At 41.8% G+C, this 18954-nt stretch overlaps 1 protein-coding gene across 3 annotated transcripts in view; it reads right to left on the bottom strand.

Moving 5' to 3' along the window:
* Positions 1-432: 432 nt before the first annotated feature.
* GAN (gigaxonin) overlaps positions 433-18954 on the bottom strand; it is a 42012-nt gene continuing 23490 nt past the window's right edge. For 2 of the 3 annotated variants that reach the window (XM_055726391.1, XM_055726392.1), the window contains 2 exons: positions 15396-15505; positions 433-14617 (listed from right to left, as the gene is read on the bottom strand). In XM_055726391.1, coding sequence (XP_055582366.1) covers positions 14436-14617; positions 15396-15505 — 292 coding nt within the window. In that variant the 3' untranslated portion in view covers positions 433-14435. The remainder of the gene's footprint in view (positions 14618-15395; positions 15506-18954) is intronic. The other variant, XR_008735070.1, reaches the window with a different exon arrangement.

Raw genomic sequence — 18954 nt, 5'->3', positions numbered from 1 at the left:
TAAAGGTCACGTGAAAGCAGCAGTACTTGTGAAGGTGACCGCAGGGGAGAACGGAGACCTTCGAACAACTGTCAGAGCTTTGACAGGTGAGCAGCAGCTCCTTCCCACTCCCATTCCTCCCAGAGCGGCCACCACCAACACCCACGGCCCGTGGGCCGTAAGCACTTACTGACCGGACAGAGCCGGAGGGGGACTGCTCCGCCTCCCCTTGCTTCCTTAGCCTTTCCTCCATTTATTTCCTTTGGGGTTTCCCCTTTGATTAAACTTCTGGCATGTAGGAATGTTTAATAATAAAACAGATAACTCATGGGAGATGATATTTATAAAAACTACTCTTTTTTTTTTTTTCATTTTTCCTAAGACCTTGAGAGAAAATCCTGAATTACGTTCTTCCTTTCCTTTAAAAATAGAAAGAAAAAGCGTAAGGAGCAGTTAACAAGTTTTCAAACCATCAATGTTTTATTTGGTTAGTTTATTAAACACCTTTAAGACAATTAATTTTGGTCTGTACCCTTCTATAAAATAATTCAAGTTCTGAACAAACCTCCAATACATAAAGCAAAGTTACTTTTACCATACGCAAATTTCAGATCAAAATACAACACTCTGTTTTCTTACATTTATAAAACCCGGTCAAATACAAACGACATTAAAAAAGATAAAACACTTTCACTGATCCTTGGTACAATATTACAGCACAATTTGCACAGTGGCAACTAAGTCCCCAAAGCACAAGTCAAATACTTTAAAAAGGGAACCTCCCTTTAGTCACCCAACATTATACTGAACACGTAAACGAAGCGAGTGCTACTTAATCCAGGAAAATTCTCATGTCCCTTTTTGTACTGTGTGTGAGCCACAAAGCAATTCTGCAAGGGAGGTTACTGGTAGCAACCAACCAGCTTTCCTGCTTTGCTGTTAGAATTTTATGTGCAACTACTCCATGAAAACAAATGGATGGAGGTGGACCAGACTCTGCACTGGGCAATTTATGGCAACTAAAGTAAACCAAGAGATGTGTATTTTTCTAGTAACAGATCATAAACCTTTTTTTTTTTTTTTCCCCTCAAAAAAAAAAAAAATCAATACCAAATTATCTGTGGGTACAATTGGAGTAACTGCCTTTTTCACTTTGAAGACATCTAACATAGACGCAGAGTGTTTTCATTTGTTGAGAGTTTGTTCCATTGCAAAACCCAGTGTTTCAGCAATAGGTCAAAGTGCCATTAAAATTGCACATTTTTCTTCAGTTAGGAGAGAATACATGGTAGCATGCAATGTTCGTTTGTTACTACGCCTAAAAGCTTGCACTTAATACTAACTTATGAACAACGTGGGATCTCTTATGAAACAGAACCAAGAACAAAAATTTAAAATACAACCATAAAATGGTAAAACTGAAGCGTCAGTTGACAAACATTTCTGGGAAGGTTCTACTTAGCAAGCTTACAGTAACACCTCGAGAACAGAAAGTAAAATCCGAGCAATAACAGAAGGGTCTGATGGATCACACTCGGGTTATACTTTGCGTAGGCAGTCAAGGCAATCGCACTGCAGCACAACTAACGGGTATTTTCGCCTGCAGTTCTGCAAACCCCTCCTTTGTTTCCTCCCACCCCCAAACCAGTAGTTTTACTTACAATTCAAATGTAAGTTCAGTTCCTTTAGCCTCAGCTAATGCGAAAATGTGTGCATAATTAAATGGAAAAATACACTAATGGATCTAAGTTTCCTCTCCTCCCTCCCCCAAACTCATGTCATATCCATTAGGATACCACACACTTTCCAAAACTTTCCGTATCTGTTAACATTAGCATTATCCCAACAGAATGAAGGAGAATTGCATGCTGCACAAGTAGTACGTATTTAAACGATGCTCGAGTGTAAACAATATAGGATGGAAACAGTTAAAAAAAAATCCCAGCGAGGTACAGCAAAAACTCAATTTGCTAATTTAGTCTTTTAAGTGCAATCGAAACACTGCATACTGCCCTTCTCCAAAAAGATCTCTCTATAATTAAGCTAAACTATTAGGCTTATTCCCTTAAAGCTACATACCCATGCTATAACTCATTACATTGACTTAATGCAAATATTTGTGGGGGAAAATTAATTTACAGGGTTAATTAAAATCTTTGCAGTATTCAAAAGGAATGATAGTAAAGGGATCAACCATGGAAAATGTGGTAATACACGTTTTTAAAAATATTTCCGATAATTCTAACACAAAACAGCAAGTATATTTTGAAAAATGCATAGAAACCCTGTCAATACAAAAATCCCCACTAAAATTACACAACTAAGCAATTTTAATCTAAATATTTTATGTGCTTTTCCTATAAAGGCCACTTTGACATACAAATACAAAAAAATTTACATTTTTTCCCCAAAATAAATTATTTGTTCCTCAATTAAAAATACTGAATATGGAAGCATAACAACCCTCTCTCATGCCAGCTGCTCATCTGCAGTGGCTACTTCTGAAGAAGAAAATCTCCAAATATTTTCAATTACCAAAAGAAATAAGGAAAGCCTTCAGACTTTGTTCTGCCTAGCACTAGGGAAAGAAAACCTGGGGTTAGGAACGGACCAGGCTGAACAAGGCCCTTACACTGTATGTGCTGGGGAGGGAATGAACGTACACAGACACCCGCAGAGAGATTTCCTGTTTGTCTCCCGTGCTATGTACTGAAATCCCTTTTTGAAATCAGGGAAATAAATCGAGGTTAACCTGACTTAAAGAAAGACAGAACAGCAAATGGAGTTTGGAGGGAGAAGCGGTACGAGGTACAAGGTGGGCTAAGTAAATGAGAAATATAGGCCAGCTATGCAGAAGAACACACGTAAAGGTGAGAAGACATCATCAGCTGGTAGATACGAGCTACTCATAGGATGCAGAACCAGGGGAAAACAGTGGACCAGTTTTCTTAGCATTTAACAGCGGGAAGAAGAGGAACACAAGGAACAAACTTCACTGGAAAAATGAAGCAACGGGAGAACAAAGAACCTTTACCAGCAGCCCCAACCACATGGGCATTTATCCCTGAATTGCCATGGAAGCAGCAAAACCAAACTCACATAGCAGTGGAAATGAAAACTTACTTGGACTGGATTCGAGACATCAAAGGTATTCTTTACCGTAAGCACCAGATCCACAACTGAACAACACAGGAACATAAAAAGCAAGACCTACATCTCTCTGGAGGGGCATGGCAAACTCAAAATGCCTGACACGCTCTAGAGCAAAGAGATGCAAGTGTCATAAAGTGGCCCCTATACTCCAGCAGGTAAGCCACACTGGTGGGTTTACAAGACAAGCTACAACTGACAACAATACGAGACGGACAGGAGGGATACACTTTGATAGCACATCATTCAGCATCAGAACACCTAATAAACTGACAGGGGGGAAGGAGGAAAACCAGTGAACAGCAGTTGATATGGATGCAGGATTCTTGGGCAGCCACTGAGTACAAGTCCTCCTAACCTTGGACCAAGGACTACATTTGGAAGGACACAAGAGCTGTGTGTCTTCTGTGTCACAAGGAATCAGCTCTCTGGTGCGCTATATTGCATAGTTTGATTGAGGCCAAAGAGCACTCATGTCTTATTTTTCCCTGTTTTTAACAGAAGTAACTCAACAAGCCCAAGTCAGAGCATTCCAAAGCCTGGCCCCAAGCAATTCACGGACTCATTTCTAAAGCAACACAGGAAGCTGGGGTGGGCACATAAATAAAAGCAAAAACCCCATTCCCACACAAAGCACAAAAGATCCACAGAAAACATACACACATAAAAAGCCTGTAAACACATCTGTAATACAGAAGTCAAAGCATGACAGCTGGATGATGAGAATAAACCTTGCTGTCAAGCTGCATGCCAGCGATGGTAAACAAGCCCAGGTGAGTGTTTCTACCATACCACACTGACATATTTTTTGTGGAAAAAGCAGCAATGTATTCTAACAATATCCTGGTAATTATCAAGATCTTGGATTTGACAGAATGCTGAGCCTTTACGAGAGCAGCAGCATTACATTCCAACACCCTCCTATTACTTGGTTCGTAGAATACACACATCATAATTGGATTAATCAATGTAATTAATCAATCTCATTCTCTTATGCTAAAATAGAGTATGTGTACAGTACAAAGGCTAGGTATATTAGTCATCATTCATATACTATATTCAATTCTTTAGCACAATCCTACAAAATTCATAGTACTCAATAAACATGGTTTACAGAGGGAAAACTCTGAAGGAAGAGCATCTAACGTGAAGAAATTTTGCTTTTTCCTTAAAACAATCTCAGCTTGTCAGGCTCCCACTTCAGATTATTAAACAGTAAGCATACAAACCGGGAAGCACTTACACATTCCTGTTTTCTCAAAGAAAGAAAGATAGAAAAAAAAAAAGAAAACACAAAAACCCCAACCACCATACCAAAAACTGGAGGGGAAAACCAGATGGCCAGGAACTCCCTGGTTACTTAGGCCAACACTCGCTGCTCCACCCTGCAGAAATATTTCCAGAGCCTCCAATATTTTCAGATTTAAATACAACAAACGTAATGTATGAGATCTCCTGTAACACTCTACCATAAACCTTCATACCTTACCCTTACGTGAGAGTCAGGGTGGACTCATCCCTACCCACGCTGCCAGGGCGCAGCTGCAAGGCTCAGACTCCGCGCAGGCCTGGCAATGAACAGTGCCACTCCTCAGCCGTCCCTAAAATAAGAGCATCAAGGGTTTGCAAGCTCAGTATGGTCCCTCATTTATTGGCTGTTTTTCAGCCAGTGCTGCAGGTAACACAGGTACTCCTTGTGAAGGCCACCAGCCTGTGGTTCCTGGGCAACAAGTCTGGAGAAGTTTGGATGGTCCAGAGGGCAGCACCTGAGATGTGAGGTAGGAGAAGGACAAGGCAGTCTCTAGACTCTTTTCAAAAGGCTAAAGGGCTCTCAGATTAACAAGACTGGGAAATGCTACACCACCGGGACTGTGAAGCCTATGAAAAGGCTGCAGCCTGATGCCTGGAGAGGGGACAAGTTCAAATATCACCCCCCAATCCTCCCTGCGGCTTCAGACAGGGCAGGAGTAAGAGCTTTTACGTCCTCCACAAAATGAAAAACTTCTAGCAATCTTAAGTTACCAAAACCCTACACCGAACTGATGATCCAAATTAACGGGCACAATAAGGACAACGAAGTATCCCAGACACAACTAGAATTCAGCTCCTCTGCTCCACGGCTTGCATCTGCAAGAATCTTCTCCTCAGATCTGCCAAGCTGGTGTCAGCCTAGCGATGGCAGCAGTCCTTCTACCTTCCCTCCTTCCGCCCCTCCATCCAGGGTGCACGGACCTGCCAGCCACGCGCCGTGCCTCAAACACGGGCTGAACAGACGAGCTGCGAGGCAAAACCCACACCTGGCCCAGCATCCCCATGCTCTGACAGTCATACGGGTCAGCACGTCCCAGACACACCGCCAGCTCCTGGGACTCAGCCCAAGAAGATTAATATTTATGGAATAGCCACCACGATGCCAATAGAAGGCTCTGGAATTAGCAGCTAATTGGTACAGTCTGCAGAGACATGAATAGCTCCTTGTTTTATCCCTCCTATTTGTGCATGGCCAGTAAAATGTTTGCTACATTTAATTCAACCTTAATATGAGCCGCTACTTAAAATTTTAAAGGAAAATGTTCCCCATGAAGCATTTCTTGGTTTTTCCTTTACAAAGAAAGAAAAAAGGCAGCGTTCTCCCTTTCCCATTACATTTTGTATTGTTAAGGCCTTTGACAGTTCAGAATCTGTCTTTATGAAAAGGGATTTTTTTAAAAAAAAAAAATACTCAAAAAAAACCCAACAAAACCCAGAGAACAAACACGAGCTGATTATCAGCTTACATAAATACTTTAAGTCGTCAAGCACAGTGGTAAGGAATTCAAAAATATGTCAAAATAGCACCTTTAGAAGCAGAAGAAAACTTTTTTTAAAAAATTTCTTCAAGCTAAGCAAAATTCTGCATACTTGAAGATCCCAAAGAAATGGGCAAATACATCATTTCAGGTACAGAAGGTGGGTATTTATTTGGACAGTTTTTCCTCTGTAGGTGAATAAATGAGGAACTCCATGAAAAAAAAAAAATAATCCAGATGAGACATTACAGAAAAAGCAGTGAATCTCTCTATTGAGATAATGGATCAAGTCCGCAGGCAAAACAGTGCAGCGCAGAGACAGATAAAAAACTATCTGATCTGTCCTTAAAAAGAGCAGTCTCTTCTGTGGTTTTAAACATATTTTTTCCTATTTAAAAATTCTCAGGACAGTCTTTCAATCGCTTCTCACATTTACAAGTATAATAGTGACTTTCAAGTAATATAAATTCTTATTTACTTTTTACAGCAGCTGCAGGTCAACCTTGGTCTTTTTGTACAGAAATACGCATTTAAAATGAAATTAAACTGTCCTTGGACAATGGCATCATTCTGCCCTGATTCTTGTCTGCTTTTCGTTTTTCATAGAAGGACAAAATGCAATTTAAAAGAAAACAACAAAAAGATTTGACAAAGTGCAAAGAAAAAAAATAATGAGGTAGCTGGGAACAGGGGCTTTTCCCCACGGACAAGGGGGCAGACTTCCAGCCACTAGTAATGCTCACACGTGGGAGTGGGCTACCCATGCTCTACCTACAGGGCTGCATACAGATCTTCAGGTGATCTCTAACCTGCCGATACTAGTTTTACAAGCTTGATGAAAAGTCATTTCAATGGGTATTAGGCACTGTCCCCACATACACCAAGGGGAGTTTAAAGGATGCACGGACGTGCAGAAAGCCAGCGCACAGAGCCCTTTGTGTGGACGTCCTCCAGCCCGCAGCAGCTCTCCCTAGCGACTGTCGGCAAAAGCAACGCATTCAGGAGTAAATTTGGGGCAAGAGTAAAAGCAAAATCCTGTTAGTAAGAGCGAAAGACAAACCAACTAGGACTAGAAAGCAGCACTATGCATGGGGTACGCCCAGGAATCTGCATCTGTTGGTTTGACAGGGCTTTGGGGTCAATTCCTAGCCAGCCAGCCACAGCCTCGAGTCCCCTCTGGCACCCGATGTCTGCAGCTGGGCAACGTCCCAGCCACATTCCCAAACACAGAGGGCAGCAAGGGGTGGCAATTACACCAGCTCTGTGCCAACACCAGCCTCTTGCCCCATCAGATCCACAGGGCAAGGCCATGTGCAGTGTAAGGGAGTCTTGTTTTACTGGTACTTTTCCTCCCCCATCAACACTGTAACGCTGCCGCCTTCTAGGAGCCCACCAGAACACAGCTTGCTGGTTGCATCGACTGCACTAGGGTACGACAGAATACTCAGCGCACATTGCAAAATACAGACTCAGACCCTTTAATACAAAAACGTTTTGATTACAAGAAGCAAATCATTAGGTTTTGGAAGTCAGGGAGAAAAAAAAACCCCAACAGTGCTTAGAATTGACTTCGCAGCTGTTTCCCCAAGCAAACAAAAGCTAGAACAGATCCCGGTTTCTCTAAGCAAATCAGAAGAGTCCTTTGGACTGGTTTAAGACTAGTTCTGGAAGAGTTTGAAAGTATTTCTGAAGAGGGTACTCCTTGGCTTCCCCTCAGAAAGAAACTTTAATAAGAGCTTTAAAGAATGTCAGCTCTGTTCAATCTGACCACGTGGCCAGACACCCCAGTGTACCGGTTACTCTAATAATTAAGCAGACTTTGCTTTTTAAAACCCCAAAACAAGCGACAAAGACAACAATGCTTTCCTGCTATCACGTGTGAATGAGTAACACAGATGCTGCCTTGCTGAAGCGTTAGCATGTGACAGCATTAAGGTGAGAAACTCAAAAACAGCCAGGGATAAGGTTTTTGTAGCACGCTGCCTACCGCATACTGAAATTTAGACTTTACAAATTGGCTCTTGCTTTCATCAGGTGCAATATTGTTCCACGGGTGTTTTGGTTGTTTTTTTTCCCTCTTCTGAAATAGGTAGAGGTGGCAGCATGCTAACAGAATGCACAGAAATTACACTTGTAAAAGCAGCCCACTGCACAGCCTGCTTCAGTGGCACCTTCCAGGCTCCCACTGGGTTTAAAACTACAGATAAAATAAACTTGCCCTTGACAAAACCAGAGGATGTCTTATCAAGGGCATTAGGTGGCGATTCAAAACCACCTAGTATTTAAAAAAAACCCTGCATGTTCACATTTTATCAATAATGTTACTTACACTGGAGATGCTTTTTTCTATCCTATTATTGTAATCAGATCCACCAGCTTTTTACAAGGGCTCAGCATAGTCTCGTTTCATTAGGAAAAGTCAAGGGCATAGGTAGGCAACGGCATTGAGCGTGTTCATTTATTGATGTGCTCTGGCAGGTGTTCATTATTCACATGAAACCCTGCAAAGGTTCAGCCTTTTACAATGAAAAGTTCCAATCTTCCAGCTCACTTTTCAAGACACTTCAATAATTATTTCAAATAACCTTCCAATATTTTTCTAGATAAAATACTCTACGTATTTTAATTATTTCTATAACTCCTAAGCAGCTACCTAGAATAAGCCATTTTAAAAAATATCTTTAAGATTTTGTATCACCAATAGATCTACAACAATCACCTGTTGGTAGCTTTTTATAGTTTAATTGTCCTATTATCCTTAACCCTTTTTAGCAGGTGCTTATCTAGTCAGGCATTTTGCATGGGTTTAGTCTATTCTTTTAGCTTACCTGTTAATCAAAAATCTGACAGAATTCATTAGTGGAGTATAACAGCAGTTAGGATTACAGAACCATGCAGGGCACGGCTGATCAGAGCTGTCACCTTAAAGCCTGGCTGTAATCCTTCCTACAGCAAGGAACTGCCCAGAAAAAAAGACCAAACAAAAACCACAGGGATGCTGGAGCTGGAGAGTAGGTGCCCAACCGACCAATAAACTTCAGAGCACGCAGATGTGACCTCTCCAGAAAACGAGCCATGCTTCACCCAAATCTTACTGGCTTTACAGCAATACCTCCGAATCAGCTTTGACTGGCTCACCTTCCCACTCTGAAGGGACCAGGCAGATCTCCTTCCTTTGCTTTCACAAGTAGCGTGCCAAGGAAACACGGACCCTACTGACGCAGCAATCAACTCCATCAGCAAACAAGGAAAAGCAACAGAAAGCAGCAAATGTCAAAAGGCTACGCGACTGACGACTGAAATGCAGGCCCGTACTCGTTCCTTAACGGTTAAAGGAAATACTCAAAGATGGAAATAGCTTCTAACTGCAAAATAAACATGTATATAATGTATGTAACTCCCCTCCCACCCACCTGAAGAAGCTGTTTAAGTACTCCAAAGGGTTAAGAGAACACAAACCCCAAAACCTTGATGCTAACATTAGAGGCAGAAAGAATCTGCACCCCAAATTAATTATAACTCTTTGCAAAGCATCGCTGTGAGTGGCACCAAAACATACCTTAGTTACACTCTTCAGTATGCCTGTGTCCCGGGGTAGTCACACTTCCTGAGACACAGCCTTCCTTCTGCAGATACGATAAATGCAAATGAGTTGCACTTTATCTAAATATTTACACTTTTTAAATACTAAAACCTGTTGTCAGCTGCCGTTTGTTACGTACTTGCATGGCACTACTGCTCTAGTAACAAGCAAAGTGTCCATACGCATCACATGGGGTGATGCCTCAAGGCAGCTGTGAAGAGTAACACAAACCTGCAGAACAGTATTAAAAAAACAAAGATTTACAGTGTTTTAAATAGCATTCATTAAAAAAAAACCCAACAACAAAAAACACTGCTCTTTTTTGGAACACAGTGAATTTTAAGCATCTCTGTATTTTAATAGAACAGCTGAATTATTGTTATATACAGAGGAAACCGAAAGTTTGGCACTTGTAGCATCTTGTGTTTGTTATTGCATCCTGCGCTCTGCATGGCACGTTACCAAAACCCATGCAGGCTGTACGGGCACAGTATTTATGGAACCAGCCAAAGAAACTGCAGTTAAAACAGGGAAAACCCTCCATAAAGCCCTCATGTTTGTACTTGTGCATTTACCAAGCGATGCAGGCGTAAGAAGTACTGCAAAAAAGAAGTGAAGCTGCCTGGTGTTTTCTGGAAGGGGAGTTTGTAAAGCAAGCCAGGCGCTTCAGTAGCTTTGAAGAAAAAGCTCGTATTTTCAGCAAGAACTCGGCTTCAGAGGGCAGGCTGTGTGACGTGCAAGCTTCGTGCAGTCCAAAGCGGACAGGGATACAGCCTGCCCACAGCTAACGGTGAGCTGGTCTCGTACATTCGCCTTTCTTTTCAGATTCACCACTATCCTTTTGTGTAATCCCGTATTAATTTGCCTTCAAGTTAAAGATGAGGTACCCTCAAAGCTACGGCAAGTCACTTGACCAGGAACAGCTGGTTGATACAGCACTTCCACAATAACTAAAACTTCAGGAACAGCTGATACACTGTTTGAGGACAGGCAGCCCTTGCCGCGGTGTAACAAACCAGAAGACTCTTCGGGATGCCTCTTTTTCAGGTTATAGAAACAGAAACGATAAGCCTTTGAAGTCCAACGCTGACTCTTTAGGAATACAAAGATCTCACCAGGCCAGGTGTGTGCCTCCTTAAGAAACCCAAGAGATTTATTTTGTGAGAGCAACAGCACTTTATACCTTTGCTCCTGAAATCACCCTTTCTGCTGTGCAGGGCAGCCACTAGACTACATGTGTAAAACAAGCACTGAGGACAGTTGTGTGCTTATAATATTCGCCCCCCCCCCCCCCCCCCCCCCAAACTTCCCTACCTTGTATGCGGTGACTTTCTGATTACAATGGCTGGGGTTTGTCTGGCTCTACAGCAGGGGGGAGGAAAGGACGCAGAGCCCCAACCCAAGTCACTCGCCTGCAGCGTGACCCAGCCAGTCCTCGAGCTGAGCTTGGCTCAAGATGCAACCGCTCGAGACCTGCGCCCCAGGACCCAGCCCCGACCCCAGGTGTGGTAGGCACCAACCCAGCAGCGCTCCTCAGCAACACAGACACTGGGCTCAAAACATCGGCATTTCAACACCGTGATGAGCTCACGGCCCCAGCGAGGCACCCGGTTTGGTAAAGCAGTAAGGAAGGTGCCTCGAATCCTGACGCTTGGAAGCCAGCAGAGTGCACACCAGCTGGCTAAGCAAATCATTCAAAAAGTCACCTCGGGGGGAACTGGCTGAATTTGAGCACCGATTCACAAGCTGGAAGGAATTAAGGCCGCTGTGCCAAGCAAGGACAACTTCACTTTCTGAACTGCCAAACCACCTAAAACCCCTGGATTGCAAACTCTAAAAATTCTCGAGTCGCTTCCCATGTGGTCCAGCCGCCACATGCAGGGGTGCACAGCTGCCGGGAAGGCAGGGACAGCTGGGGTGGCGGCAGGGACCAGCGAGCCCAGTTCAGTCTCCAGCTGTTCACACGCCCAACACACCCAGGCAGCTGGTGACCTGCCTCCACTCAGCACCTCTGGCGTCCAAGCCTTCCTCCGCTGCTGAAGCTGACCGTCCCTTTCCCAAGGAAAGCCAGAGGTCTGCTTCCCCCGCTCACACCCCACCACCTGCACCACCAGGCTCTCCCTGGAGAAAGGAGAGCCTTGGCTTCGAAGCCTTGCTCCAAACCGGGAGGCAATCGAACCTGGTTACTGCACATCCCAAGAGATGCACGAGTCACCGGGCGTGCAGATCAGAACCGACAGACAGACACGAGTCAGACCCCGGGAGACGAACCCCTTCCCTCCTACCCTACACACACACAGGCCAAAGCGTGTCCCCGACCGGCCCCACAGACAACGCAGCTGGGGAATGATCCCCACCCCCATGAAGCAAGGCCAAGGAAGCCAGTTTTGAGATCTCAGCAGGGCTTACACCGTCAGCTCAAGCATGCACCCAGAACTCCAGGACACAGCATCTCCAGGGACTTGGTCCCCGGCCACCAACCTACAGTAAGTGATAGTACACACGTGCTACGAAATTAACTTTGTAACTGTTTCAGGTGAAGACCCTTAAAACTCCTTGGTCACAGCTCACCGAGTGCATTCACAACACACTCCAATTACCAACAGATTTGTTCGGTTTACTTATGTTAAAAAAAACACAAACAGTAAGAATACCTATTGTTAATCCTACTTTAAGTGTAAACATTTGGTTCAATAACTTTAACTGCAAAACACTGCTAGAGTATACATGACTTGGATCTATTATGTGCATTTATTACTTAGGTTTTCTGGATGCTGAATGCCCTCAAGTGTACTGGGAAGCTACAGGGACTCAAGAGATAGCAGCCTGCAATATTCTGAATAACATTTTTCAAAGTTTCCTAAGCCACTTAGAAAACTGAGCTCAAAAGTGAAATAGATACTTAGAAACATTCATCACTTTTGAACGTGGGATCTTGGCACTTTGTCTAAGAAAAAAATTGAACAATCTAAGATTTTCAAAAAAGGGAAGTTTTACAGATAAACTAACAGCACTTGATTTATTTCACAAGACAGCCAAGGATGGAAATAGTGGTTCACATTTCTGTAGTAAAGCATTATATATAAATTTAAAATCTACAGACTATATATATACACACACCAAGTTTACTGCAATGCATAAATATATAAACTTTTCAATATGCCAACTAATATAGGTCAGAAAATTGATGTATATAGTTCAAGTTTTGCAGCACTTCAGCATTGTAAAAAATAAAAAAAAATAAATAATGGTCAATAGATTGGCTGCTGCCCTCTTCCCTCCCTTCGCTCAGATTCAGAGTAATCCCAACCATACACCAGTGCTATGGAAGGACTGAGCTGAAGTTTCAGAACGTCTCTTCAAGGAATATTTAGTGAAATATTACTATTTTGTACTGGTCTGGGATTGTATTTCAGCATACCTACGATGATTCAGTAAAGACGACAAATGTTTACACGAACACAACTGAGGGCAGAGATTGGCTTGTCTGAGGTCCACAGAGTTGCAGAGTGGAAAGTATTGTATGTAGTTCTAATACTGGTTATACAAAGTCTCCTTTTCTGAAGGGCAGGAGGTCTTATTTCTATTTCCGTCTCTCATTATTCCTTTTAAATAAATACAGGTTACATCCCACCCATCACAACAATAATGAAATTAAAAATTGAGGTAAAAGTGTTCTACCAGCTGATCTTGACTACGAACAGAAGTCAATTAAATATCGCTACTGATGTGAACAAGACTTAGTAAGAAACAAAATGCAAGATACTAAATTCTTCACTATAACCACACAATAAACCCCAGCTTTCAAAGTCAGACAGCAGTAAACAAGACTGTACCTTAGCATGGAAATCATTAGTAAACCAACTTTTGATCCCAATTTAAAGTCGCTGTACAAATTTTCCTTAACTCACAATCCGAAAATCATGTTTTCTGCAAAACAAATATATCCTTGTCATATTTCACCTTTGTTCTAGTAGAGATAAGATGCAACTTTATAATCCTCAGTCTTAAAAACCGTTCTTAGTTTGCAAGCGATCTGAAGTAAAAAGGAACACAACCCATTTTCTCCCGTTTGTCAAGTTTTGTTGTCTTTTACCAAAAGCAGCAATCATCATTAACTGTTCCAAACGCTGTTTCCCTTTTTACTTCAAGGAAACAGCCGCCAAAGCCCACACAGAAACGCATGCCACCCGCCTGTACACCAGTTCATCAGGCTATTCAAATGACAGCATAGAAAAAACAGTTTACTTCTCTAGTATACTGTATTCATTTCAGATTAGTCCATTTTAAATATATTAAAAATATTTGTAGGAATGAAAACATTGCAAATAAATGAAAAACCGTATGTACACACCTCCACCATTTTTAGGCACAGACCTTAACTTTTGAGGAAGGACTAGAAATAAAAGGTGCACCAACCAACATCTCCTATGGCATTACGGGCAAACAACAGTCTTTGCAGTGTACCAGGGAGGTTGGTTATCGTATAGCTTCTGTGTATTATAGCTATCCAGTCCAAGATAGCACGTTTATTCTTATCAGTTCCCCTCAGGGGAAACGCATCTTAAATCTTTTTTTGCTTTTCAATAAACTTCGCCAAAGTAATATCAATTCCCACCAGTTTCAGACACAAAAAACCTCCTTCAATAACACGGCTTAAACTCCAAATGGTTACGAATGAAGGTGTTTCCTCGATCCCCCCCTTTTATTTTCCCCCCCTCTCTTCTTTTTAATGTATACTTAAGTTATTTGTTCCCAAAACAAGAACTGAGACTCAAGCTTTTTAAGCATTTAAAACAAAAACAGTTACCATACCAAAGCACAGCATACAGTGTAAGTTTCAGCTGTAATTTCTCAGCTTTTCCTTTATATAGAGCTATATTATGGTGGACTGCGCAGAATTCTTCCAGTCTCCTCCACTGTCAGCATATGGATCACGGAGAAGGTACGCGGATGCGGAATAATCCTTGTTGAAGCTGCAGTCGGAAGAGCTTGCAGTTTGCGATCCGCAAAGCTGCGCAGCCAGTACGGCGGAGGTCCGATGGAAACAGTGGTTTAGTGCGCTGCCAGGTTCCCGTGCTCCTTTTAAATTCTCTAACATAGTCATAATTTGTACCTAAAGTCACACACGCACAAAAAACAAACAAAAAAAAGAAGATAAAATGTTTAAAACATACTGTAGCTACCACCACATTTAACCCCTAAAACAAAAATATGTGGACAGGAGCACGCACAGAATCAGTTCCTGGATGTATGGTTGAAATTATTGTTAAAAGGAACTACTATGACATCTCTTACCTACTTAAACCCACCACACTTAGAGTTTTGCTCTTTTCTATTTTGCAGAGAGCCCCGTTACACACAGACACATACAGATGGCCATGGAAGCACGTAGTCTTCCAAATGTCTCTTAGAGTATGTGGCCAGATGCTGAAAGCTGAGGACCGAATGTGTGTGTTAGTACACATTTATTCGGTTGGGATTTAGAACCAAGACTCCTTATCGCATCCGTATGAACCACTGGGTGATGTCCCCAGAATGCAGAACCACCTGCTCACCGCTGCAAAGATGGGAGAAACAACCTCAGCCGCCAACATTTTTTCTTGTATTTAGACAAATACAGTGACATACTCTTAAGCCTTGACCTCTTCTGATCTTCAAACTGCTCATCAACCAAATGCTCCTAGGGCTGAATTTGTTTCTGATTGAGCTCCAATGTACAGAAATGTACAGGTTGGTTTTGTATGTCCAACATAAATCCTCTGAAGATCACAGTAACTTAATACAACATAGGCCCAGAATTCATTTTAAAAAAAATTCAGTCTCATTAGTGCCAAGTATTTAGAAGACTGGAAGAAGACAAGCAACAGGAGATTATTAGTTCTAATTCTGACCTGTATCGAGATCTCCAATCACATATATGCTGGCTCCAATGGGCACAGCTCCATACACGAAAGAAGAACTAGTTGGGATACACAGGTTCTGGTCATTTAGATAAATCCACCTGTAAAAATAAGAATTTAAAAAATGGTATGTGATTACTATTTGACAGAAAAAAAAAAAAATACAGATTTGTTTTGCAAACAACATCTTTGACTCAGAACAAAGTGTACAAGTTGATTTGCTATGTAAAAACTGTTGAGAACATTGTCCAGTTTGGGACAGTCCCTGGCTTTTCCTAGCCAGGAAAAGCAGTTGGAACCACTGTTTGGAAAGTTTGGAATACTTTATCCTGAAGTTGCTTTACTTCAGAATTGCTCCACTTGTCTACCTGTAACACATTCTTGTAGCCACGCAGCGTGACATTCTGGAAGATAGCAGGTGTATGACAGTGCCTTTTTTACAACAGTTATGCCAGTCAATTTTCCCTACAGAGAAAATTTTAGGCAGCTTTGTCTTAAAATCAGTAGAGTCATAAATGTAAGTCTTAATAGTCCACACTAGGGGAAATAACAAATTGCTAAAGCAGGGCCTTGTTATTACAGAGTGCCTTCCCCCATGTAATTCCTTAATGACTTTAACTGTACTTGATCAGTGAAAAGAAATCCCCTGCCCAGTAAGAAGAATGCAGCACTCCACAACGCTTAACTTTAAACAAGGGATAGAAGACGGGAAATCAAATTGGTAAGGGATTTTGGGAAAGAAATGTCCGCTACCTGGAACTGAAACAGACCTTCCTGATCACATACTGGGCTCTCCTCAATCAATTTCTAGCTCCTTCTATAAACTTACAAAGCTCCTGTGTTCACATCAAGCACATTCTCATTTCAACACTACATCAGCCTGATCTTTCTACCAAGTAAAAAGCAGTTTTCCATGTTGAAGCCTTTGGAAACCAGATAATTATCTACTCATCACCCACACGGGACACTGGCAAATCAAGGTGTCCCATATATCTAAAGCTGTCAGCGTCCTCGCCGGTTCTGAAACAAATTGCCACAAAATACTGCTGCACTTTTGCAGATGCTGTCACAGTTACTATTTATAGACCCTGAAGACATACAAATCAATGCTATTTTAGATCTTTTATTAAATAATTTAATATTAAATCATTTACAGAGAACAGGAAAGTCTGAAAAACCTTTGAAAAGCACCCCATATGTTTTCACGGCCATGCCTGTTTCACTTGGGTGTAAACGTTAAGAAATATCCTCACGGACACCGCTGACCTTTGAAAATTCTGCATCATCTTAACTCATGATTCAGAAGTAAGCCTCTCTCCTGGCACTGAAGGAGATGCTGCTACATATCAATTATCTTGGAGAAAGAGATCAATTTTTACAGGCCAAATGAACGTATCAGCTGTCCACTATTTTGTCTGTGCTATACCTTGAAGGATTAAGGTTCAGCAGAAAGCAAAGGAACGGTTTGTAGCTGTCGCAGACGATGACAGATGAACTAAGACCAGAGAAGTCCTCTACACTGATCCAGAAACTGTTACAGAGCAAACCACCTTGCACTATATTTGATTAGCTTCCTCTCCTTACTGTGGCAAGGGGGACAGTCAGTATTTTCATCGCTTTTTAGCACCAAGTTACCTACAATTATGAAAACTGACTGCGTGGCAGAGAAATGTGGGAAGACTGCAATTTTTTAAATTTTTTTTTTCCTTTAGTAGTAAATACAGGCCCATGTTAAGGGAGAAGAAAACCAAAGAAGTTAGATGAGTTTAGCCTCGCTACTGATCAAGTTCAAGCCTGGAAAATACAGGAACTTCAGGGGTTTATCTCCGCTCGATACTCAGGGTTTTGGAGTTTAAATAAACACCAACAACGGCGTGAGGCACAAGCATTCTCCTACTCCACATCACAGAAGGCTAATATTAAAGTATCTGTACTGTAGTTGTTTGTGAAAATTCATTCTCAATCTTTCTCAACAGTTACACTTTAAAAAACAGGCACAACTTTTCAGGAACGCTTACAGCAGCTTTAGCAGTTAAAACTAGGAAGGAACAAAGACAGGAAGGGCAAGGGGTCACGTTTCATCAGAATTTGACCAAGTTCCAGCTTAATGCGGGCTGTGCCTGCTGCTTGAGCTGTATGGAAAAAACACCATGGCAAAAAATTCAGTCTTCAGGAATTTGAAAACACTCCTTAGAACATTACTCTTGCGTACTTCCCTGGGATGGCTCTACTCAAACCAAATCTGAGAGTAGCAGGGGGGAAGGCATGCACCTCTGTAACCACGGACAGAAATGATTGCTCTGAAACTGAAATATGCTTCCACTCAACAAAAGGGGAAGGAATCCCGATTCTTTTTCAGTCTTAAAGTGATACAAACAAAAGAATCCATCCACACGGCTGTAATTAACCAGCAGGATGGTAACTGTTTTATTTCCAAGTGGGAAGTAAGTAAGTGATACAGAACCAAACATATTTCAGACACATCACCTCAAGCTCACACCAGCTGTGAAAGGAAATTTTCTGTGTTCCCCTCATCTGACAGGGCTCTCAGTCAGCCAGTTAGCTTTCTCATTACATTTGCATAAGCATTTTCTTTTAATAGAATTCCTGCACACTGAATGGGAGAATCTTCCTAATTACACATACTATATTACAAGATTATTCAGTTTACTACTTACTGCTGAAAGCACTTCCTTATTTTTACGATGTTCCAGTAGCAAAAAATATTTTTAAGGAGTTTTTACCAAGTACTGCTTCTAAACAAGTATCTCTCACGTTTATCCCTCTCAATACCTGCAAATTTTTGTAATTTTGAACCAGGGGCTCGTGAAGAGAAGGAACAAAGCCTCCGCCACTTGCAGACCACCAGTGAAAGGCAGCAGTGGCTGTACTCAAGGACAGGGCTCCACCAGCAGTTCTCGCAAAGAATCCTAAAGCCAATGTGTGCTCTATTAAGTATTTCCATATATCCACAGTGAAAAGAAAAAAACCAAACCAGTGCGTACGGACATCACCCAATTCTCCATGCACCTGTGTGTGATGCAAAAAGGCGCGTCATAAATTATGACCTCTGGTAGAAGGAAAGACTGACCCATCAGGGTCTCTAATGTGTAGTTAAGATTTCCTGCTTTTTATGGAGTGGACCAACACTGGATCATTGAGTGAAAGATACCCTGACATCTCCCACTTTCACACTTTTTTCAATCTATTTTTAGCTTGATCGATACTTCAAAAAAAACCCAGGATACAATGTACACAAAGCTTAATCTACAGTCTAAAAAATCTACATCCTGAAAAAACCTGCAGGCTGACGTATGACGCTTTCTATCCTCAGTTCACTTAAATCCACTCATGCACATGGCTCTAAAGTCAGGCTGACAAAACATTTATTAATTAAAAAAAATTCTCAGTTACAGAAGTACTTCAAACATGAGAATTGTTTTCTACGTTAACCTGTCCACATTGCATGTGTATGCTACTATTCTGTCTCACTTCATTTGTTTTATTACTTGTTTATACAGTATAGCTGAACAGGAGCCTCAATGTTTAT

The sequence above is a fragment of the Falco cherrug genome, chromosome 14 (genome assembly GCF_023634085.1).
Source record: "Falco cherrug isolate bFalChe1 chromosome 14, bFalChe1.pri, whole genome shotgun sequence".
Lineage (NCBI taxonomy): Eukaryota > Metazoa > Chordata > Aves > Falconiformes > Falconidae > Falco > Falco cherrug.
The sequence above is the reverse complement of the archived record's forward strand: the minus strand, read 5'-3'. Positions and strand labels throughout refer to the sequence as shown.